At 46.2% G+C, this 25,413-nt stretch overlaps 1 protein-coding gene across 2 annotated transcripts in view; it reads right to left on the bottom strand.

Annotated features, from left to right (window-relative positions):
- The window catches only part of Slc22a15 (solute carrier family 22 member 15), a 53,047-nt gene extending 27,837 nt beyond the window's left edge, over positions 1 to 25,210 (bottom strand). Inside the window, exons 1-4 of one of the 2 annotated variants that reach the window (XM_075981778.1) lie at positions 24,748 to 25,210; positions 14,038 to 14,250; positions 4,877 to 5,009; positions 4,068 to 4,232 (exon numbers count right to left, since the gene is read on the bottom strand). In XM_075981778.1, coding sequence (XP_075837893.1) covers positions 4,068 to 4,232; positions 4,877 to 5,009; positions 14,038 to 14,250; positions 24,748 to 24,834 — 598 coding nt within the window. In that variant the 5' untranslated portion in view covers positions 24,835 to 25,210. The remainder of the gene's footprint in view (positions 1 to 4,067; positions 4,233 to 4,876; positions 5,010 to 14,037; positions 14,251 to 24,747) is intronic. The other variant, XM_075981777.1, reaches the window with a different exon arrangement.
- Between the last annotated feature and the right edge of the window lie 203 nt (positions 25,211 to 25,413).

Raw genomic sequence — 25,413 nt, 5'->3', positions numbered from 1 at the left:
CTGCATCAAATAGCACCTGGCTGGCTTCCAAGGACAAGGCTCCCCAGCCACGCAGTATTCACCTATGATGACACACACAAAAGGAACACAGTCGGGGGACAGGACAGGCTGGTTTCAGAGGGATCAAGTTGAAACCTGAGTTTTGCCAAATCCTACAGCATTGGTTCTCAGCCTATGGGTCACGACCCCTTTGGAGTCAAACGACCCTTTCAAAGGGGTCTCATATCAGATATCCCGCATTATCAGATATTTACATTATGACTTATAAAGCAGCAAAATTTCAGTTATGAAGTAGCAACAACAACAGTTTTATGGTTGGAAGGCATCACAGCATGAGGAACTGTACTGAAGGTTGAGAGCCACTGTGCAGCAGTGTGATTTTGAACAAGTCACTGTCTTCATGAGCGTCCATCTTCTCATCACCGAAACATAACAACACTGATCTCAAAAGGTAGTTTTTGTTACCAATATTTCCTCAAATTAATGCTTGTCACACAATGCTATGCTCGTGGTCTCTCTGCCTTTCTCCTCGCCGTGGTGATGCGTTTACTGTTCAGGAAGCAGTAACTCCAAGAGGGTTGGAGTCTGTCATGTGGAGAAGCTTGGCTGTGGGAATGTCAGGATGCTTGCTCCGGGTTGGGCACAGCAGGAAGCAGAGAGGTGAATGCTGGCACTCATTTCTCTTTTGCTTTCCTCTTTATTCAGCCTGCACCCTTAGCCCATGGGCTGGTGCCACCTTCTTCAGGGTGGGTCGTAGCTCCTCAGTTAGTCTCTGACATGTCCCAGAGTGTGCTCACTGAAGTATTTCCTGACACACCAAGCTGATAATTGCGTTAGCTACCACAGCACCCTATCACAGTGTGGGTTTGGGTTTACACTCTCTCGCCATTAATCAGGGCGGGGCAGGGAGGACATCTGGAAGCCTCTGGTTATGAGCATCCACTCTAGAAGATGGTTCTGCCTTACTTTCCTTTCTAATGTCAACCTCTCAACCACACTATCCTGGAGAGCTGGCTGTGTAGCTCGAGAGAACCGATCACAGTTCCCTTAGCTGTAAGAGTAACCTTATCTTGACCAATCAGAACTTGTAATTTCAAAAACTGCCCTTGGAACTTCTGGGTCTCATCTCCGACTGAGAAAGTTTTCAGAGAGGATGAAGAGCAGAGGTGGAAAACACCAGACTTCCTGGTTTCAGAAACCTCCGAAGCACAGCCACACTGTCGTGAGATGCTGAGCAAATGCTTGCCCTGGATCTGCCTCTTTAGAGCTAAACTCTGCCACAGCCAATGGAAGAAGGTACCACCAAAAGGACATGGTGGGCAAGAGGAGATGATTGAAAGATATGTCGTCACTTGGCAACCTTACACAGTGTGATGACAACAGAGGGAGGGGTCCAGACGGTGGTGTCAATGCAGGCATAAGGCAAAGAGCTGCAGATAAGAAGGTCCTTCTGGGAAATTTGGCTGAAACCATGAAAAATTTGGTATTTCAAGTCCTTTATTATAATTCTGGAATGCCATGTATAGTTCACTTAATGTCTATGTACCTGGGGGCCTTTATGCTTCCATTCACATTGGTTTGCCACTTATTTCTTAAACATTTCAAGTCTCCTGTCCCTGCTCAGTGAGAACCTGGCTAAATGTTGGCAGATCAGAAAATACTGTTTGGTTCTGACTTTATTGTGTGAAAGGTACCAATGACTGTCCCAGTTTCCAGACCCAAACCCTAAAGTCTCCCTTAGGCCTCTCTCTGCTGACTCCTCTCCAGGTCATGGCCACCCAAATCCAACTCAGTCTTTCCCCTCCTTCTCTGCTACAGCCCCCACCTTGCCCGAACCACCCCTGGGCTCACACAGCCCCTGAAAGATCCTTCAGTGTATATTTCTCTTCTCTGGTGTCACCGACCAATGAGGACAATCTTTCTGTATGAGGTCCCTAACATAAGCTCCAAGACCTTCCTCTGCATTTTGAATAAAAATCCAATATATATGTATGCCAATACATACATACATACATACATACATATGTGCATACAATAACAACTAAGAAAAAAGAAGGCATGAATTTGAAGAAGAGTAGGGAGGAGCATATGAGACGGTTTGGGGAGAAAGAAGAAACGTAATTACAATCTGAAATATTTTAAATAAGTGAATTAGTTCTAAGTCAATGAAAGTTTTTTTTTTAAATCTCAAAAAGTTATCAGAGCAAATTTATAATCTAAGATGTAGATGTTTAGACAGGCATTCTCAGACAATATTTGAAGTCACATAATGTGTGTGTCTATGTGTGTGCATGCACATGTGTGCATGTGTCTGAGTGTGTGTACGGTGTAGGGGTGTGTGTGTGTGTGTGTGTGTGTGTGTGTGTGTGCAGGGGCATGTCCCTGTGCATTTGGAGGTCAGAGGCTGCCATGTCTTCCTCTACTGCTCTCCACAGTATAGTCTGGAACAGGGAGGGTCTCTCACTGAATCAGGACCTTGGCACTTCACTTCGTCTCGCTGGTCAGCGAGCCCCAGGGATCTACTGTTCCCATTTCTCTAGCAGAAGGGACAGACATACTGTCATGCCTGGCTGGGGAATCTGAACTCAGCAAACACTTTACTCACTGGGCCATCTCTCCAGTCCCCAACCTCTATTCTTGCCAGTTTTTATGTCAACTTGACACAAGTTAGAGTCATTTTGAAAGAGGGAACCTCAACTAAGAAAAACACCCCCCACGAGACTGGCCTATGGGCAAGCCTGCGGTGCATTTTCTTGATTGGTGATTGATGTGAGGAGTCCCAGATCACTGTGGGACATGACCCCCCCAGGCTGGTGGTCCTGGGTGCTCTGAGCAAGCCATCAAAAGCAAGCCAATAAGTAGCACCCTTCCATGGGCTCTTCCTCAGTTCCTCCCTGCCTTAAGTCCCAGCCCTAGCTTCCCCGGATGATAGACTATAAATAATAAGGTGAAATAAACGCTTCCCCCCTCCCCACAAGCTGATTTTGGTCATGGTGTTTTATCACAGCAATAGAAACTCTACCTAAGACGACCTCTCAAAGGGCTAGTGAGATGGCCCAGTGGGTAAAGGCGCTTGCTGTCCAGGCTTGATGATCTGAGTTCAATCCCAAGTCCCACACGGGGCTGAGAGAGAGAGCTGACTCTTGAAGATGTTCTCTGACCATGCGCATACGAGTCCGTGTGCTCACACATGTGTGCGTGTGAACACATATACACACGTGAAATAAATAAATATAAAAATTTCAAGTAATTCTTTTTGGTATATGTGTGGCGTTGAGAGTATGCTGGAATGATTAGAAATAATACAGAAAATGGCCTCGATTTAGAAATTTAGCCTCAGTAAGAAATGCTACACCAATGCCCTCTAGTGACCAGAGAGAGGAGTGAAAACGAGGAAATCCATGAAATAAGTAAGGGTCCATAGGATGCGGACAACACCCAGTGTTTCCCGCCCTACACTCTTTCCCAGGGGAAGAGGAAAATGATGAATGCTGTTCTGAGAACTGGGACACTCCCAGTCATCTGCAGACAGGTCATGAGGTGGGTGGCCGCCACACCGTCTGTGAGGCAGGCCAGGGAATGTGACCATGATCGTTGGCATCCTGAGAACACACTGGAGAAGGCAAGTCTGAGCAGGCTGAGCAACCCTAACACACACAAAAAAAAAAACAAATTCCAAATGGTCCAAAAGCTGAAACATTTTGAGAGTTAACACCGTTCCTCAAGTGAAAAAAATCCATATTTTACCTTGGTTGCGATGGTCTGAGCCCAAAATAGAGACCTAAATATACTGCACAACATCACCTTCAGGCTGTGTGCATAAAGCATCTATGAAATGGAAATGCATTTTGTGTTTAGAATTGGACCACATCTCCAAGGTATTTCGTCATGCATAGAAATGTGGAATGTGGAACACTTCTGGCCCCCAGCATTAGGGTAAGGAATACTCAACCTGGAGATACGAAATGCCTCAAGTCCAAGTGTGTTTTCAGACTCGGGTTAAGCTGGTTCCCAGCATGGCTTCCCAGAGGCACTCACACCCAGAGCGGCACCAAGTGACGCAGTACCTGCAAGTGCCCAGTAGGCGGTGCCCACACATTCATTGAGCAAGACAAAGGCCACCAGGGACATTCCTCCATTCATCATGCCCACCAAGAAGCGAGTCGCTGCAAAAAATTCATAGGAGGGGGAAAATCCATTTGCGATAGCAAATAAGATGTCAAGAGCAAAACCTGGGAAGAGAGGAACAATATTCAATGACCCAGAAGCAAAGCAGCATTTGAAAAAAATAAATAAATTCTATTCATCAGTTTGTAAAACAAACCTTTGCAAACGTAAATGTCCTGAGCTTTGTTGTTCATTTCCCCACTAACAATTTGCCCTGAAAACTACAAAGAAAAGCCAGGGTTGCTTTCTTTGTTTTACAGTTTCTGTCAGTCACACACCCTTTTCGGTTATTCATAATAATGCTAGGAGAGGGAAATCCTTGCTCATACTCTGCCCGTCAAGACCGCTACGCCAAAGCCTATAGAGCGCACGTGAAATAAACCAACACAGGGAGATGCAGGCAAAGGAAGGGGAGCTGCGGCAATCTTGTGGCAATCTTCCACTGCTCTCTTTAGAAGCAGGGCAGTGCTCAGATTTGGGGGTTGTAGAAAGCACTGTCAAAAAAAATGTAGTTTAACAGAAATAAGCTCGTTCCGGAAAACCACTTGGCCAGAGCCATGGCTGGCTGCAGTGTGGCCTCTCGCTAGGGTATTAACAGAAGCTCTGTCCACCTGAGGACTCAGAGAACTTGAAGGAAAGCTTATTATTTCCCGAGAGTATCAGGGAAACGAAACCTCTTAGTCAGTGCAAGGGCGTGGTGACAGGTTACCTGTGAGATAGACCTTTTTTCTTCCGAAGCGATCGGAAAGCTGACCAAAGGAGATGACGCCAACAAACACACCACTGAAGAAAAAGGAGCTGGCCGCACTGACTTTATAAGATCTGCTGGCAATTAAAAACCACTAGAAGAAAAAAAAAACACGAGGCGTCCATTTAGGCCACAGAGAACAATATATACACGGAACGAATAAGCCTAGTATCTAACACAGACTCGGACACTGGAACTCCACCGCGTCCGTCACCATTAGCCAAGATCTGGTACAATATTCACCATAGACAACATCCAAGGAGATAGCTTCAGAAACACTGGGAACCACTGATGCTACAGTATACTTCTAGAATATTCTTCATATACTCCTAACAGAACTAAACACAGCACTCAGGTGCTAATTACCCGTGTGACTACTGACTGTGGCCTTATCCCAAGTCCTCCTTGGCAGTGTCCAGAGAGGAGAAGCCTTGTTCTATTTCCATTTTTCTGATGCCTAGACATCACATGGCACATATGAAGTAGTCAATGAATAAATCTTTTGTTTAGCAGATTAGTATATTTAAACTTCCTTGAACACATTCCTCAAAATATTAAAATGGGAGAGGGAGGTGGAGAGATGACCCAAAAGGTTTAGAGCACTTGGTTACTCTTGCAGAGGACAGAGGTTTGCTTCCCAGGGCCTACATGGTGGCTGACAACTGTCTGTAGCTCTGGTTTCAGGGGATCCAATGCTGTCTTCTGTTTCTGAGGGCTCTGCACAGACATACATGCAGGCAAAACATTTGGGCACAGAAAAATAACACAAATTTAGAACCTGCAATTCTCTTCTGGGTGAGTATCCATGAGCAGCATATTCTAAATTCAGGTTCTCTGTCAACACCCAGGTTAACACATCATCTTTCCAATAATCAAAGTGAAAGTAACCCGCGTCAATCAACAGATCAATAGACAGGTAGAATGCCATACTCATGTAAATAAAATATTACTCAACCTTTAAAACTAATGCAATCTGATTGGGGCTACAGCCTGGATGAACTTCAGACATTATAAAAACGAGCCAGGCTAGAAGGAATAAATGTTGCATGACTTTAGTCATCTGAGGTATCTGCAAGAGTGAACTTCCCAGAGAATAGTGGTTCCAGGGGTTAGGGGAAGAGGGGCAAGGAAGTCACTGTTTAACGAGAACAGACTTTCCATGTAGAATGATGAAAACATTCTGGAGACAGACCACGGTGATGGTTGCAGAATAATGTGAATATATTAAGGCCACAGAATTGCACACTTAAACACTAAAATGGCAACCTTTGTGCCATGCATCTTTAGCACGATGAAAACGTCCCAGAGGGCTGTGATCTACTTCAGCACAAGGCAGCCTCACTCTGCTCAGCACCATTTTCTGACATCCTAGCCAGTGACGGTCACCAGTGAAGGGCAGTAAAGCACGCTCCAGAGGTGGACCCTCAGAGGACGCAAAGGTGTGCCTTTTCTCTTCCTAGCCCCCTTGCGGAGCCACCTAAGAGCCCTTCTCACTGAGAAGGCACAAGGAGGTACTTTTCTGGGTGCCTGTCTGTGTTTTTTATTTTACCCCTTCCCCAGGCTTTGACGACTCTCTGGGGTCTCAGAAGCACATCTAATCTCTCTCCTTGCTCTGTATCTCCTATAAGCCTGGGTTGATGAAGGTCTCGATAAGTCCGTTCTAAGGATCATGACAGACAGGGCTATAATACGTGCTAGAGTTTCATATTAGAGAGAGATGAAGAGAGCTCTGGCATTTGAAGAAGAATTTTGCTTTGCGGAAAGTTAATTCGTTTTGGATACACTGGTAGTTCTGTAGACGGATGTTTAATGCGGAAGGAATAACTAGGGTGACATATTCCGAAATGGGAAAATGAGACGTTAGCTGCCATGTTGTCCTAGAGAAGCCAGCTCAGCATCCATCCCAGGGACAGCCCTGCTCCCATGACAGACGAAACAGGGCCAAATGGAATGGCTCTTAAGTGCAATTAACCTCTTAATTCAAACACTTGCTATCTCCATCCTGCTCTTCGTGCTCAGGCTTAACGCGCTTTTAAAAACTGCCTTGAAAGTTTAGTCTTAATTTCTCTGTGCTTTAGGATTCCAGTCTGTTTACAGGATACTCGGGTGGACAGGGAGTCAGGTCTGTCAGTCAGGAGGAAACGACGAGTCCATTGACTGTACTTACCAAATTTCTCATAGCCGCTAAGAAGGCTACAGTGCCATCCCTCAGCAACTGAATAGCTGTCAGCTTGGACAAGGATTTTCTGAAGAAATGGCCCAAGGGATGGCTAACCAGCAAATTCCAAATCCTGCTTCTCGGGCTGCCAGTTCCAAGTGTGAAAGGAATTTCTACTAATTTTTCTCCGAGTCAGTGCTGGTTAGGCTAAGGCACCCTCCCATTTCTCCTGGACTACATTCAAGAATGAGCATAAAGGCGGAAAAGCAGATTTTTGCAAAGCTAACTCGAGAGTGGCTAGCTAGAGTCTGGGGTCTCTCCTGAGCAGAGCTCCATGAATTCAGTGCTGAGGCACGGGGGAGTGAGTGTTTAGGAACATCAGCTGACAGAAAGTTTTCCACAGCTCTACCCTGACTCTGTTTTACATTTTTTGTTTTCAAATCCTCTAAAGCATCAGTTAATTCTTATTACTTAGCTATCGTGTGATTAGAATGGTTTTACTTTGTCCAAACTCTCTAAGATTCAGTAAGAGATGACCCTTGTATCTTAACACAATGCGTGGAGTGTCTTGGAAGACCATCAGTTGTTAGCTCATTCTTTTACTCTGTGGTTGTTATTTAGTACCAAAGTAATATCCAAACCAGGAAATCACCAGGACATAAGAAATTAAGCTATAACAATCAAAATATAATTGTGACTCTGACATTCTCCAGAAACATTTTCATGAATCTTCAGATTTTAAAAATCAAAATGTATAAGTCACTCAAGTTCTTATTGGCTAGAGATTACTAAAGTAGTGACTCTCCTATTATTTTTTTTTTGTTAATTGAAGGCCAAATTCTAAAGCAGTGAGAGTGAATGTCCTTTTTATACTAATTCATTTCAAGTTGAAAAAAAAATCACTTGCAAATCAAAATGCAAAATCCCGCTTTCTCTCCACATGTATTAGTAGGAAAGGAAGACTATAAAGACAAATATTTTTAGCCTCTCATGTTTACCTGACAACTACTTTTATAGATATGTCTTCTCTAATTACTAAATAGACCCTATGAGTATTTTATTATATTCTATTTCAAAATGGACTGGAAGGGCCTAGTGGTAAAAAGAGACATCATCGTTCACTCTACAGAAAACGGGTCAGGCATAATTCAGGGCAGAAACAAGAGCAGGTGCCCCCACCATAAAGGCTGAAAGGAGTATAAATATGGCGCGCACAGCTGCGGGACTAGCACAGGTGCTCAGCAGAGCCTTCCAGCTCTTTGAAGGGGAGGAAAGGTGGGAGAGCAGAGGTGACGAGAGTGAAGGCAGACTGACTCTTGGCCGGCTATCACTGACATATTTGGGAGAGGATTTTGTTCAGACTTCATTCTTACTTGTTTAAAGGCTGAGATTAAATGGGTGTCCCAATACGGGACTTAAGTACGGATCCACGGAGGACAAACCTACCCTGGCTGCGACACAGAGTGTGGAATGGAGATGGCAAGCAGACAGTGGGAAGGCTCGTCCAAGGCTGCGAGTGAGCCTAGGCTGACCTGGGCAGAATGGGGGCCTCTGGAAGAGAGCGGACAAAAGCTAGGCATGGAGACCTGGTGTCCAGAGAGGCTGTGTTCTCTTGGGATAGGAATTACGGATGCCTGCTGGAGCGGATTATGCCAACCAAACGTGGAAGAAAGCTTAGTGGTGAGTTTTAAAGGGGGCCATAGATGTGTCTTCAACATGCCCTCAATTCATCAAGCCTTCATCTTTATGGAGATGTCAAGTTGAAGCAATGATTTCTCTGACGTGGCAGAAATATGGTCATCTGGAAGAAAAACAATGCACTTCCCCAAAATGGACTCCGTGCTAAGGCATAATTCGAAAAGCAAAGTTAGCAGCCAAGTAATGAGAAATACAGACATCAAAGAGCTGTCAAAAGGCAGGCTGCACGGTTTACAGCTAGATAATTATCCAACCGACTTCTACACATTATTCTCCTCCTGTCCCCACAGCCTCCCTTCGCACAGACTCGACAATATACTGGGGAAAGACTTTCTATTTTTAGCCCTCAGCATTTGTTCTACTCGGGAAACATGCGGGAAAATCAGCCATCGGAAGGAAAGGAGGGATAAGCAGGTCCTGTAACTTAGAGCAGTGGTCTCCACCTCCCTAGGGCCGTGACCCTTGAATACAGTTCCTTGCGTTGTGGTGACCTCCAACCATAAAATTATTTAAATTGCTACTTCGTAACTGTAATTCTGCTACTGTTATGAATCATGATGCAAATATTTGTGTTTCCTGATGGTCTTAGATGACCCCGGTAAAAGGGTCAGTTGACCTCAAAGGGGTCGTGACCTACAGGCTGAGAACCATTGACTTGGAGGAAAAGTATAAGGTATTGCTGGAAAGGAAGCGAGAGAAAAGGCAGTAGATGCTCTGTGCCCTCTGCTTAGAAAACAGAAGTTTGACAGGAGGGCAAACATGACAATGCTTTGGAGTTACATTCCATAGCAGTTTTTACTGTAAGTTTTCATATTCGGCTAGGATTATGCCCCAGAGTGTGCCTTAGTCTGTGGTGTGTATATCTTAAATGCAGATGCCCAATGCAGTTTCTGGTTTGGAGCTGGGTTTGTGACACTGACTTGCAGTCTGTGTGCTATACTCAGGTCTCCACATGACACTGGCCCCAGATGCCCGCTTTTCCTTCCACATTGCATATTGCTGGGCTGCCCCGTGCTCCCGGAGAGCCCCACGCTCCCGGGCCGCCCCGTGTTCCCGGAGAGCCCCACGGTCACGGACCGCCCCATCCTCCCAGACTGCCCCACGATCCCAGACCATCCCACGCTCCCGGAGCGCCCCACGCTCCCGGAGCGCCCCACGCTTCTGGACCGCCCCACGCTCCCAGACTGCCCCGTGCTCCCAGACGGCCCCAGAGCACGGACATGGCAGCGCATGCCCCTCCAGCAAGCATACTCCTAGCGATCTGCGGGGAGCAGAAGGACCTCTCTGCTAGCTTTGAGAACTTCAGTGTGGGCAGCCTGACTCTCAGCCAATCAGGAAAGTCACAGGTCTATCTGCTTAGTGTTCCCCTTGTGGCCTAAACGGCCTATTCTCTTCTACTCATCCTCTTAGTTTATGGTGGCATTTCATGGAAGTAGTTGAGACACATGATCTCAACATAGGAGCCGTATGTGGTAAGTAAAAGATGTGCATAGTAGGTTTTGACAAGTATTAGGTCATTTCCCTCCTCCAAGGAGGCCTGGCTCTCTCTTGCTCTCCTTGTTTAGGCCCAGGGCAGGTGATGACCCTATCACCCACATATGAGTGATGCATGACTGCTTTGCAGGAGCCTAGGTGAGAGCATGGCCACCCGGAGGGAAGCAAACATTTCCATTTCTGCCAGAAAGCCTGACTCCTGTCGGGAACTAACCATTTTTTGTACATAGGTAGGCCCTGGCCTCCCTCTCTCCACAGAGCCAGCTTCCTCCTGCTGCACTTCATCCTCTGTAACAATGTCCACATCCCAGCTTGGTCTGACACTCCCCGGTGGAGCTGACCCTCTCTCCTCCCTGCCATATCGTCCCACACTTTCCTCTGCTTGATGCAGTGGGCCATGTGTTCCCTGGTCTCTCCCAAATGATACTGAGCTTCCTGAGGGCACATTTGTAACCCGCGCGCTAATCTTACAGCGCCTGCTGGCACTAATTAACACTCACTGAATTATGTATGCAATGAGTGAGCATCTTCACAAACAGTAGATTCTTGTTTCTGGCTGACCTTGAACCAGCAGTGCTCCTCCTGCCTCTGCTCCCTGACTGCTGGGATTCCAACCTGTGCTACTGGGCCCCACACCGACAGCACTGTGGTGTCATTACGTCAAGCCTTATGCTAGGGTTTATGAGTACCCAAAGACTACCTGACTATCTTTACTTCAGAGCCACTGGGTGGCATTCTCATCAAACGAAGTATGGGAGACATTTGGAATTCGAGGGGCTATCCTTTCAATACCCAATCTGACATCTAAAGAACACTGTGTTTTAATTTAGCTCATGAAAGCCTGTTCATTAGTGAACAAGGATTTCTACTAAGAACAATGGCCATGAGCATGCAGCGAGCAATGACTCCAGCAGGCCTGAGAGCCATGCCATCCCTCAGCTGATGGGGCCATGGCTCTCTGGTGGATTGTGCTGGGACCCAGTATATTTCACAAGTACCTCTTCAGCATTCCAAGAAATGGGGGCAGAGCGGTGGCTGTTCAGCCCACCAGGTCAAAACGCAAAGGAAGACAAAGGCAGCTATGTCCCTGGTTGCTATGGCAGGCCACCTAAACAAGGGTAAACAAGATTGGCCTATGCCCATTGATCCAGCTCCCTGCGGCTTGAAGTCACACTTGGGGAAAAACCAAACTACAGTGACCACTTCTGCAGGCCAGACTCTTATCTTGTGGGTATCTCATGACTGCACCGCTGGAGCCAACAGCAGCTCCCTAAAATGCCCGAAGAACGACCTTGAGGGCTCTCCAGGACCTTGAGCGGTACTGATAACAAGTCCACACAAACATCCTTACCGACCCCTTTGCCCTTGTCTTCTCCATAATAAAAAAAAAAGAAAATCACAAATAGCTTTGTGCAGGGAGCCTCCCTCCGGGAGCCAATCAGGCAGTGAGCGCTCCCGCGACTGGAGAGTACTTGGACAGGGCATTTCCAGAGCGGTTTCATGGTGATTAACTAACTCGCTTCATTTCCATGTAGTTGTCATTCTGAATTACCACTTAATGGGTGAAGTGTGCAGGCGATAACAATCAGTAGCACAGGCGTAAGGAAGCAAGACATTAAAAAAAAATTAGCCCCGGCAGCAATTAATTGCAGCGAATATTTCAAATAGTTTTAATACTCTGTCTTTTGACCCCAGGGTCCTGCTTGAGGAAAAATATATTAATCTCAAGATAATAGTCAGTCAACTTCAGCTCTTCAATATCCACAATGATATTAAAGATTCCAACCTTGCACTTTTTGGTTGCAAACATTAATTAAGCATGATAATTGTGTGTCTCCATGATATTTGGTGTTTTCTGTAGGATTCAGAGCTCAGGGAATAATTTGAATACAGCAGACAGCAATCTGCCACAGAAATCCACCCCAATGGCTATTAGCTCATTTGAGAATAGTCAAGACTCCTGGATTAGAGGATTTTTAAAAAATTAAATACCGTGTTAATCACATAACCCTTTATTCACCTTTTGCAAGCCCCCCATAAAACAGTTCCTTCAAGATCAAGTACAATAAAATGTTGGTAGAAGCTATAACCTGTGGGTTTTAACACATTATCCTAGACTGTAAAGCTCTATAAACACTAGCTTGGTCTCTCTCTACACAGGCAAATGAAAGTTCTTATTTATTTTATTTTATTTTATTTGCGTTTATTTAGTGGGGTGGGGGACATGTATGCCCCACCATGGCATTTGTCAAAGTCAGAGGACAGTTGGCAAGAGTTGGTTTTCTCATTCTAGCATGTGGGTTCAGGTATCAAACTCAGGCCATCAGGCTAAGCAACAAGTGCCTTTACCCTCTGAGTCATTCTCATGCTGGCCCAAGACCTTGCTTTTAAACGTTGATTTTTAGACTAAAGAACTTCACCAAGAGCCATGTCTCAGACGATGCATATACCACAGACTGTTGCAATACTGCCAAAATGAAGACTGTGGAAACAATTGAAACGTGGAGGGGGAACCGAAAATGAATCAGTGCTAAGAAGTGGAGTGGGGGTTGGCTTGGGGCTGCGTCTCAACTGCAATTAAAATGAACCCAACGTGATGCATAGACCTGTGAGTGGCCAGCATGCCATCCGCCTGAGCTCCCAGCCATGCTCACGAACCATTAATCTCTGCTGCCAGTTCTTGCCTGAATGGTGCTTTGCGGAACAACAGGGAGGCTGGAAGCCACCTCTACCGACCAATTCAATCAACCCCGACAGGCCTCGGAGGTGCCAGGCAGGAGCAGCCTAACAGCTCACATGTGACTCACGCAGTCTGGATGAGGAGACAGCGTGCATACGGCAGACGCAGAGTAAGTCTTTGGGAAAAACAAACAATTCCATGATGAAAAGGTAAGGCAGAAGAGGCCTGTTATGTCTTCCCGAATCTCCCCCAAGAAGAGAAGAGTTCTAAAAATAGAACCTAGGGCTTCCCATATGACAGGCAAGCGTGTTACTACTGTGAGCTATATTCCCGGCTCTGTCAGTTTGAAATTATTCTCAGGTAAGTAGAAAAAATATTTGGCTGTGGTTACCAGTCGAAAAGAACCTAAGCCATGTGCACCCAGTCTGGAGGCAGACTGCATGTTCTTTCTTGGAAACGGAATGAAGAACACAGGCTCCTCAGCACAAATCTATTTAAATACCAACACTGTCCTTAGGATTCAAGCTTGACCTCAGTCTTGGTGTCTCTATCTGCCAAATGGAGAGAACGGCCCACCCCATAAAATTGCTCTGAGTAAATAAGACAAACCTATAAAATATCACAATGTCTGCTCTATAGTAAACAATCAATGATGCTACTTGTCTTTTTAAGAGGCTAGTGGTGGGGCGGCTACCAGTTGCTACTGGGCCATGGAGATACAAAGATCAAAGCAGGATTTCTTAAGGCTACCCTCGGCAGACAGCTCTCAACTGCATCATCTCTGGTGTCTAGCTGCACCAGAGTCTCTTGGTCAGCAGTGGACCCCCAGAGCAGGGCTTCCTGCATATACTCGGGGAGGCATCTGTACTTTATCTTGTGTGGTCAAGGTGTCTTGTGTCTACATACAGCATGGGACCAAAACACAAGTTCTGGGAGGCACAGCTAGGCCACTTGTAGTCCCTTTGCTTTGTAGTAAGAGAGACACAAGTTTTTAATTTACCTTTAAAAGGATTCTACAGTCAAGAGAGGCTTCTTCGGAACTTATCCCCATGTCGCCTGGCTAATGTGGCGGCCTAATGGTGGCCTGCTTACCTCGGAGGCGATGGAGGTGAAGCTGCTGCTGAAATGTACGTGCTTATGGATCTCACTGCCGTTGGCGGTCAGGAGCCAGTCCCCAAAGGCCTGTTCTTTGCTATCCGACTGATTGCTGTGGCTCTGGTTGGGCAGGAGCTCGGCCATGTCCCAGTGATACGATGGTGTAGCTCCAATCAGTGCAATGAGGATGGCTTCTGTGGCCACATAGAGCTGAAAGAAAACACAGAGAATCCAATGCTGCAGACGTGGGCATCTGTGTGGAAAACCTGGGAAGCCTGCAAACCTTGAAAGATACAGTGACTGGGCTAGGGATGTGGCTTGGTTGGTAGAGCACTTGCCTACGGCTGCATAAACCATGCCTGGTACATCACTTCTGTATTCCAGTACTTAGGAGGTAGAAGCAGAAAACTCCAAAGTCCAAGTTCATCCCCAGTTACACAGTGCGTTCAAGAAAGCTTAAAATACACACTACCCTAACTTAGAGAGGCATAGAAGAGAAGGAAGAAGACAGGAAAAGGGGGAAAGGGCTGGAGAGATGGCTCAGCAGTTAAGAGTGCTAGGTCTTCTTCCAGAGGACCCAGATATCATTCCCAGCACCCACAGGGCAGTTCAGATACATCCACAACCCCAGTTCCAGGGAATCTTATGCCCCTCTCTGACTTTCACAGGCCACCAGACATACACATAGTATACAAAATACATGCAGGCAAAACATGCACACACATAAAGTGAAAATAAATAACTGAAAAAGATGAGGAGGAAGAGAAAGAAGAAGAAAGGAGGAAGAGAGAGGAGGAAGAGGAAAGAGAGGTGTCTTGCTTCTGTATTTTGTTTTGTGTTAGCTAGAAATGGGCTACAGAAGAAGCCAGGAAGAAAAGCATGAAGAAGCAGCATCCCATGCTATGAGAGGGCCATCAGCAGTCCACCGGGGAGCACTTTGTGTTTCTTCAGTCAGTTCTCCTTCCACGTCTGGGATGTGTTTGATGCTGCAGGCTCTGTGTGATACTGTAAACACTGGCAGCAAAGCCCGCGTCACTGGCTCTGGCTTAAAAGACTGTATTCCAGTTATTTTCCTTCTCGGCACAGTGTTTTCAGCTCAAATAATAACTTACCTGGAGCTGTTGCCTTTGGACTCATAACCTAAATAGGACATTGTTTTAAAATGTAACATGCAACTCATAACATGTAGAAGGATTCAGAATCTCAGGCATATTCAGATTACAGTTTGTAGCTGTACAATCTTGGTTTAATCTAACCATAACTGTCCACTAACAGAAAAAATAAAGCACCAATTCATTTAAGAAATATTTATTGAATACATAAGCCATCTGCCAATTGCTGTAGATCTGGGGACTTCTCATAGTTGGGTTTATGGGATGTTGCAGCCATTCTTTACTAATATGGATATTTGTTTATGTTAGCTCTCACTGTTGGATGATTATTTCAGATTTAAAAATCAAAATACATAATTAGTGTGAAAATTACGACAATCTTATTTTAAGAAAATAAGATTCTCCAAAGCCGGGCAGTGGTGGCACACACCTTTAATCCCAGCACTTGAAAGGTAGAGACAGACAGATTTCTGTGAGTTAGAGGCCAGCATTGTCTACAGAGTGAATTCCAGGATAGAGCCCAAAGCTACAAAGAAACCCTGCCTTGAGAAAAAAAAAAAAAGAAAGAAGAAAAAAAGCAAAAACAAAAACAAAAGATCCCTGATAACTTTGAACTTGGCCTAAAATACTGCTAAACAGAGTGTCTAAAAAAATACAGAGTATGTGATTCCTATCAGTGTTTGGCCATGAGCTGACTCACTGTAAGAGCTACCGAGGCACATGAAGACAGTTTGTCAGAAGATTCCTGTTCAGTTTACCAAGAACTCTAGCTAGGGGCTCTTTGCACACTGTTCATCGGGGGCATGTTCTGCCCAGTAGACAAGCAGAAGCCCACAGTGGGGGCATTTATCAGTGGTAGGCAATGGAATTAGTCCAGAAGAGAAAAGGAGTCATGACATTCTGTGCATTTCTTAGAAGCTAATGCAAAACCAGGGTTATGATTCTTCCCCTCTTGGTAAGGCTGAGGGGACATAAAGCCGTCCCAAACTATTTTGAGTGGATGGACTGTGGACATTTTGGGAGAAGGGCAAAGCTACCATGGATCCACACACTGTGAGATTACTATAAGGTGCAAAGGAAAATATATTCCTAGGCTTCCATGCTCTCTGGACCTTGTTTGCATACTATTAAGGACATTTTAGAAGAGGAGGCAATCAGCTTATAAAAATAAAAACCTTAATAATCACAAGAACAAATAGATTACACATCTAGCAGTAGCTATAATCACGGAGCCGCTTTCATCCATTTAGTGACTGCCCCTCTGATTACAATCTGCTGAGATCTAATTGATGGGTATACAGAAATGAAAAACATGGGCCGAGGGAACACAGGAGATGACTCAAAGCGCAGCCTTTCATCAGGCAAAACAAACCGGCCACGTTCCCGCTCTACTGTGCCCCCTTCTACGGCTGTGCATTCCGCTCCTCTCCCTGAAGGCACCATCTCCTGTCAGCAATGTTAAAATGCTTCCCATCCTCTGAAAGTCAGCCTCATTGACTGGTTTCCTCACCAACTCGGCTTCCTCTCCAGTGGCCCAGAAGCTGTGCTCCTGCACATTGGTTCTGTCGGATTCACCTTTTGGCCTCCAAAGTAAATAATCCAGGGTCCCCCTATTCAACAGGAGGATGCATAAGTGACCGAGAAGGACATTAGCATGTGCTTTTATAATGCTGGCTATGTTCCATTCCTAGGATAGGTCTCTGCTGAATATATATTAGCACATAATATTCTTGTCTGGATTGTTCTAGGATAAGCAATATTCTAGAGAAAAGAGAAAATGCTCTAAAGGGATCTCTCCTCTGAGGTGTGCCTCACTATGAAGGTCACTGTTCAGGGGATATACTACAATTTGGGGAAAGCGGTTCAAAATGAAGGGGTGCCATTATATTGCTTTATTTATAGGGAACGATGGAAACCAGCTAATCAGCATGTCTGAAGCAGTGTGACCCCCACCTCATTCCTAGCTGTCTGTAAGCAGAATAAGCTTTATTATCTATCTTTCTCATCCCCTCTGCCCTCCTCCCACCTCTCACCATGTCGTCTGGGACCCTTCTATGAACAAGCATGCGTGTGCATGCATACATGTAGGCATATATGTTCAAGGTCCTTAATACATGGGTTCATCATCTTATGTTAACAGAGAGGCTAAAAAAACTATGCAGCTCTTCTATGCAGTGCCAGCCAATGGTCATGCTTGGTTTTGCTACTCACCAGGGAGACACAGCAGGCAGGTAGCAGCCATGCTGTGTGATAGACATTATACAAGAGCACTGTGAGATTAGGTCAGCGAGGTGGAGCCCCAAACCCATAGCTACATTAATGTTGGTCTTCCATACTGCGGTACATCCTGGGTTACATGGTCATAGGAAGTCAAAGGTGACATAAGCAGCCCTGGGCTATATCACCCACACGGAACATAGGGGTGCCTTTCCTTGGTTTGCCATTTTTGACTGTGACACTTCCCCACAGTTCACACATCGGACTCTGCTCCCCACCAGGGAACAAAAGCCATCTCTCGTTCTTTACTATCACTCGGCCACTACCATGTGCCCACTCACCCCCATTTTTGTCTAATGAAATCACACCTATCAGCGAAGGTGCTTTAGGGCCGCAGTAAAGAAACCACTATCTATTCTCCTTCCGCGTGGGACGAACAGCATCTCACATAAATCCTTATCTCCTCCGGGTCCAGCTCCGGGGAAGAACAAGTGCCACAGATGACTGGATTCCTCCCATCCTGCCCCTCGCCCCAGTGTAATTACAACTACAAAAATGACTCAAGGGCATTGAAAATTTAAGTGTCTCAAACTGAAGGTTTCTAAAGTAATTTTGTAGCAACACCATTATGGGCTTTCATAATATTTCCCAGGAAACCATCCCAACCCTAGACTGTGAAGTCATGGTTATGTCTGGCATTTACTTTGTGAGTCGGAACAAGAGACGGGGCAATTAAAAACCATTCAAGGGTTCCTCTAGCCACAAAACCAAGATGAGAACGGCTTCACCTAACTTTAGGGGCAGATCCTTTTCAGGGGAGCAGAAAGGACAAAAATCAAAGTTGATTCCATTGCTGGCATTTTATGCACTTAGGACTCCGCTGTTTAACTGGTCAGCCAGAAGCACTGTGTGGATAAGCCCCTACTCGTGAAAGCAAGACCACATGCCCGGCGTCTGGAGTGGAGAGCATTATTAGCTATTGACTGAGGGACTTGCTGAGGGGGATGTATTTGAGAGGTTTAAAGTGTGGTATGCACACATCCTAAATCACCGGTGCCTCTCGTCTCTCCTCTCATCCATCTACACCGCATCACCAGCTCAGATTCCCAAAACTCCTCAGCAAACTGCTCTGGTCAGATCAATGGGTGCGGGATTATCTTCCTACGACCCACTTGCTAACTATCTCACACAGAAGAGGTCTGCACTGGCCTACTCACTCGCAGGCATGACTTACCATGAGCTGTGAGGGCACACAGGTCTTAACCTGAGCCTGAGGCTTAGCCACAGTCACGTTCTCCAAACCTCACGACTTCTCGAAGGACAACTGGATCTTAACGGTATGTCTTTGCCCATGCACTCCTATCTAACCAGCCTCTCCAGAGGGTCCAATGGGATGCTTGTCTTCTGAACAGTAAGTAGTACAGTACTATGCCAACAGTGTGACCCAGGACTTCCCAGACTTTAATCAGCAGAGACTGCATGGTCAGGGCGAAGACACACTGTCTCTTACCAGATCTAAGAATAGACTCTGTGTCACTTGGTTATTTGTTTGTTTTAATGGAGTTTATGTGTGCATGCGTCTTTGTGAATGTATGCCACGTGGTGCGTGACTGTGAGTGCGTGCGTGCATGCGTGCGTGCGTGCGTGTGTGTGTGTGTGTGTGTGTGTATGTGTGTGTGTAGGTGTCAGTGGAGACCAGAAGAGGTAGTTGTGAGCTGCCTCATATGGGTGCTGAGGAGCAAACTCAGGTCCAGCACTTGCAGGGACACCACATGACAGAGTTTGGAAGAAACTGAGTTTATTCTAGGATATTTTCAAGGATTGCTAAGGAGTGTGCTATTTGCTTACCCTCCTCTGACTAGAGTATTGCTTATGCCAAGAGTTCCTTCCCCTAAACTTTAACTAACTCCCCAGCAGCCTTCCTGTACCTCTCCCAGAGTGACATACACAACTTTTCCCTGGAGGAACAGCGAGGGCTCCTAACTTTTGAGTCGCCGCTCCAGCTCCATCCGATATGCACTGTAGCACAGGTATGCGGTATTCTCCACTTCTGCAATGGTGTTTTCCATCTAAAATGACCTTCAAATTTCTCTCTAAACCTAAGCTTCATCTTTCTGAAGACTGCAAAAAAGCCCAGTCTCCTCCCTTACTGTCAATGGCTTGGTGCATCACTTACTGGGGAACTGGTATTCTGCATGACCATGTGTATAGATAAGAGTTAACGCTAACTTTTTAAAGACCTGTAAAGAAAGTATCGTTTGCCAGGCAGTGGGGGAAGCAGGCCTTTAATCCTTGGCAAAAACACTAGGCCAGTCAGAGGAGGGAGAGCTAAGAGAACACTGCTTAGGCTTCCAGGGAAACATCCTAGAGCTAACTCAAGTTTCTTCCAGACTCCGCCGTGCGATGTCCCTGCAAGTGCCCTTGGTCTGTTTTCTATGTGCTATAGTCACGAGTTTCTTCTAAATCAATTCAATTTCTAAAGTTTTATCCCATTTGTACTTATTCTGCGGGGAGAGTGTGAGTATGGAGGTCAGAGGACAAATTGTAAGACGATTTGGTTCTCTTCTTCTACCGTGTGGGTCCAGGGAATCCAACTCGGGGCTTCAGGCTTAGTACTAGGCACCTTACCTGGCTGAACTAACTTACCGGCCCTCAATTCAAGTTTGTTTGCAAGTAAATCAACATAAAAGTACAATTTGTTATCAATACAGCTGTCATTTGACAGATGGAACTCCCAAAGGTACCTACAGCATCACTAAGTCAAGTGCTGTCTAGGATGTTCTTGTCTAGGATGACCGCAAAGAGATATTACAAGCAAGATTGAGGGAGAGGTGTAGATGTGAAGGGCAGCTATTTTTGGTTTTGTGCTGAATTGGGGTGGGTGCTTTTGTGTTTCAAGTTCACTGCCATACGTTAGCTGGTTCAAGTCGACCAGCACAGCAGCTGGGCATGCAAGCACTCCTTCATCCGGATCTGCTTTACCTGCTCTGATTCCTTGGCCAGGCAAATGTGTAAGTCTATGATCAGAGTCATCCTTTTCATTGAGAAGGCAAGCAGTGGGAGGGGTACAGACTCTAGTCAGTCCTGACAGGCTTCTGACCATCTCCTCCATTCCCTACAGCCTGCCCTGCCACACACACCAGCTCCTGTAACAATGCATGGTCAGATCCCAACATGGCAGTCATTCCTTAGTTAATGCATAATTTCACACCTCAGGTGTTATTTGTCCTGCCTTACATGCTAAACTACAACACAATCTTAAACAAATATGGAAAAATATTAGTATCATTCAACCAGAAATTAAGTATATGGGTGTTTGTGAATTATTCTACATTATTTGAAGTGCTTTAAAATTTTTAAAATATTTAAACAGAATGAATAACAAATACAGTGAAATAAAGGAGTGTTATTAGGTGATGTTTTCTCCCTGTTTGAGAAGAAGAGTGCCCATCAACAGGCAAGAGGTCAGGTCCAGAACAAAGAAGGGCCCAGCACCACAGGGTGTGGTTTTGAACTGAAAACGAGAAACTGATCAGCAGGCTAAGGTATGGTCCTATAAAATGGATCATATGCCACAGTTGTTAAAAATAAAATAGGAAGCTGTTGACTTGTGACTATTGCAACAGGTTCCCAACCTTAGCACAACTGATGCCATGTGGAAAGCACCATTCTGACCTTAGAACCCATCAGCAGGCCCCTTCACCTACCAAAACAGGAACAAAGACCAAATCCACCAAAGACCTAGTCCGTAGTTTCAGGACCCAGTAAAGTCCCTAAGTGTATCAACCTTGCCTTCTGGCTTCTTGTTAACTGTTCTTAGTAACCAAAGTGTGTCAGCTAGGATGTGATGGTTTGTGCATAAAGAAAAAAGAACACTGAGGCTTGGGGCGTCATGATTTGGGCAAGTCCCCTGGGCAGCTGCTGGCTGGCAATATAGACTTTCTATTGGGTTTTAAGGGTGTCTGTGTGTGTTCTCTGATGGTATTACCTCTCACCACTAGCAAGGCGTCTAAACATTGCCAAGAGACAAAACTTGGCGGTAATATACATTCCTGCAAAAGAAGGGCTATATGCGTATTTACTTAATAAAAATTCTGAAGGGATATATACCAAACTGTGACCCTGGTAGGCCCTTTGAAGAACTGTTTCATTTTTCTTTCTTTTCTCTACAACCTCTCTTTTTTTCCTCTCCTTGTGTCCCTTTCAGTTTGATTACCTACTGGTCATGAAATAGCTTCCAACTGTCGTAAGGACACAATCTAATGTTCTAAAAACCTCAAGGTCTACGAATTATGCCAATTACTACTACTACTTCCAACTGGAATCCACAGGGATAGCTATAAATGCTTCTTTAATTAATTTGGTTGGCTCTATACTGGTCTCATAGTCTTGTTGATCAGATAGAGTACTGACTGCTAAGGACTAGGGAAATACCTCCAAATCTGCAAAGCGAACTTTTGTGGACAGCCACCTCCAAAGGCAGGGTGTGGACTGAGGGTCATTTGCATAAGCTCACTCAACCGTGCTGCAGCAGAGATAGCATGCCAGGGCCAGAGTTCTTTCTACTCCAGTCACATCACCTGCTTTCCCATTTGTAATGACTTCTTTTGTGCTTCCTTGGAGGGTGACACCTGCTCTGTCAAAGAGCTGTGGGTGGCCTTGCCAAGCATGCTCCTGAGATCTAAATGCTGCAGAAGCATCAGACTAGATGCTTTCCAAACCACACTCTACTTCTGAAATATCCCAGATTCTAAGAAGCCCGCTATACTGCCTGGAGCCCCTTATATCTCTACTGCCTCCCCAAAAGGAAGGTATCTAAAGGACTTGCAATTTTATCTGTGCTATACACCTGCATAGACCAAGGCAACCATTGTTCCTGAGAATGTAACTGAGGGAAGGATGGCTCACGCCCCCCCCCCACTTAAAGTGGTATAAACAATTGGCCAAAAGTCCCCTGGTCATCATGACCTTCAGGAGGCCTGTAATGGCTATCCTTGGTTGTCAACTTGAATACATCTAGAATTAACTAAAACCCACTTGGCTGGTTACATTGGTGAGGGCTATTTTTTCTTAATTAAGTCATTTGAAGTGGAAAGAGCCTCTTTTAATTTAGATCTTTTGAACTGGGAAGATCCACCTTTAGTCTGGGCCACACCTTCTGTTGGCAGCCTATAGAAAGGACTCGGAAGGAGGAAGTTTTTGCTTTCCACCTGTTTGCTCTTGCTTTTGCTGGCAAGCCCATTCCTTTACTGGCTTTAGAGCCTATTTCTTTGAGCTTCTGAAGACCAGCTGAGACATCTAGCCTCAGCAACTGAACAACTACTACATTCTTGGACCTTTGTTGGCCATTGTTGGACCAATTGGATCACAGCCTGTATGCCATTCTAATAAATCATATATATATATATATGATCATAGATAGATAGATATCATAGATAGATTAGATATAGATATAGATATATCACATATATATATCATAGATAGAAAGATAGATATTCATTCTATAAGTTCTGTTCCGCTACAGAACCCAGACTAATACAAGGCTCAATCAAGTTCTAAGTTAGGAAGCAACATAAAACATATCCCAATTCACAGAGAACCCTGGTGATGAGCCATTATGTTTCGGAGTCACCATTAGAAAGCTCTTGCTAGGTACAAATAGGTTTTCTATTTCTATTATTTCTATAGCTGAGCCCCTAGATATGAACAGATTCTCTTCATGGCTGAAGCCCTGTGTTGCTGCAGACTGGGCTTAGACTATGGTTCACTAAGGGTTTTATTGATGCTTATGGTATGCCCCTCATCTCTTGTTTATAACAGGACTTCAGAAGAACCAGTTATCTCTACGGGAGGAAGGGACATGGTGACAGAGACAGCCCACACCTACAAGACCATCACCCACTACCAGCAACACCCTGAAACCTGGCAAATAATGACTATATGTCAATCACGGGTTAGTGAGCTATCAAGGCTTGGAACTCTTCCTTAACAAACTACAACGAACTAGGTCCATCATTAATACATGTATGGGAGGACTGGGGTGGACTGGAGATCAGCAGAAAAACTCTGGCATAGAAAGCACAAGGTTCTGGGGTTGGATCTCCAGCTGGCAGTTGGGGAGTAAAACGTACAGGAAAGTTAACAGATCCTGGCCCAGAATGCTGTCTTTTCAGTACCACACTCAAGAAAATTTTGTTCTAAGTTGGTGGACACCTGGCTAAGCAAAAGAGAACACTAGCGTAGGAAGTGGAGGGTGGATAGAGAGGTGGTCCAAAGGGATTGCCCAGAGAGGGAGTATATACTTGGAATTCCTGGTTAGACAGACTATTGTCAAAGAAACCATTCTACAAAGATCAGACATCACAGGTACAAGTCTATTTCTCTGTATTAACTAATTTTCAGTCTGCTCAGAGAAGGCTTTCCATATATCATCACTGGAACCATTTTCTGTGGCTGGTGGTGAAGTCGACTGAATTTCTGGAGTTTCAATGGGAAAAGAGAATGAGTAAGTCAGCTTTTACCTCGCTGCCTCCTTTCCTGCATCAGTATCACTGAAACACTGAAGCAACTTGTAGGCTCTGCTTAGATCCTTGTCTTAGATCCAGAACTTCCCTTGGAACAACACCATCACACCTTAAGTACTGGCTTAGCTATCAGCCTTCCTCATCAAGCCCCACTTCATGCCGGGAATTCAAGACTCCTGGGAAGGGAGCTAGCTAGCTTCACCTTCCAGCCCTGGTGCTAGGGATCAAATCCAGAATCTTGCACATGCTAGGGCTTTACCACCGACCTGCATCCCAGGGACTAAGTAGCTCATGCTGGCCTTCAATACGCCTGAAAGGAGAGGCATCCTCCTGTCTCAGTTTCCACAGTGTTGGGATGACAAGAGAGAATCTCTAAGGCCCCCTAGAATCAAGTTTTAGGTTGAGGAGTGCAATTGGGTTCTGAGAATTCTATACAATATGTAGATGGTATTATTTCCCTATAGCACCAGACCAAAGCTGGCCTCAGCGCTGAATAACCCAGTAGAACTTTAAACCACAGAGAAATGAATCCCGTGCATAAGTCCCCTCGAGCTCAGAGAGGGCCTCCAGATCTGACCTTTTGTGGATCTGCACCGTCTGTCTTAGACTGCAAGGTGATAGAGCCATGGTTTAGGGTACCGATCCCCTTTCATTTTTGCGGCAGATCGCAGGTAATGATTTTCATCCCTTAACTAGCTCTGGCGCTTATGTGTCAGCGCTGGGGTGACAGGCTAGGAGAGCTCAGTGGCTGGCCCGCCAGTGCGGGGCGCCCGACCCCTCCTGCCCCGCTCTCACGCGGTACCTGGGGCCCGAGCCCGGAGCGCCCGGTGGGCCGTGGGGAGCCGGGGACTCACCTGCAGCAGCACGGCCAGCAGGAAGCACAAGTACATCTGGTAGAGGCCCATCTCGCCCACCGCCTGGAACGCCTCCTCCACCTCCATGGCGGGCTGGCGGCTGAGGACCTGGCCGCCACCGCGCCTGAGGATCAGGCTCAGAGGGGGCCGAGAACCGGGACGGGCGGGGAGGGAGGGAAGGAGGGAGGACCGGGCCAGGCGGGAGGGAGGACCCGGCCGGGCGGGGAGGAAGCGAGGGAGGATCGGGCCAGGCAGGAGGGAGGGAGCACCGGGCCGACCGGGGCCCAGGCGGGGACCGAGGACCTGGCCGACCGGGGTGGAGGAGCCGGCGGGGTTCAGGTCCAGGCCCAAGGCCAGGCCGGGCGCTGCTGCAGACCGACCACGTCCCGTCCCGGGGCGCCCCGGAGATGCTGGGCTGGTCTCTCGTGCGCGGCCTCCTTGCTTCCTGTCAGAAGTGACAGGAATTTTTGGGGCGAGCGGTTGGCTGGCGCGCGGAAGGGAAAGAGGAAGTGGGTGCGGCGCGGGCGGCCACGGGGATTCACGGGAGGGGCCGGGAGCTCCACGCCGTGTCCTGCGGGGTTCGCCCCTTCGCACAAAGCAGAGGAAGGCCACGGACAAGGGACAGACAGGGCAGGTGGTCATGGTCGCCAAGGTCTGTCAGTGGAG

Source organism: Microtus pennsylvanicus, chromosome 7, assembly GCF_037038515.1.
Source record: "Microtus pennsylvanicus isolate mMicPen1 chromosome 7, mMicPen1.hap1, whole genome shotgun sequence".
Lineage (NCBI taxonomy): Eukaryota > Metazoa > Chordata > Mammalia > Rodentia > Cricetidae > Microtus > Microtus pennsylvanicus.
The sequence above is the reverse complement of the archived record's forward strand: the minus strand, read 5'-3'. Positions and strand labels throughout refer to the sequence as shown.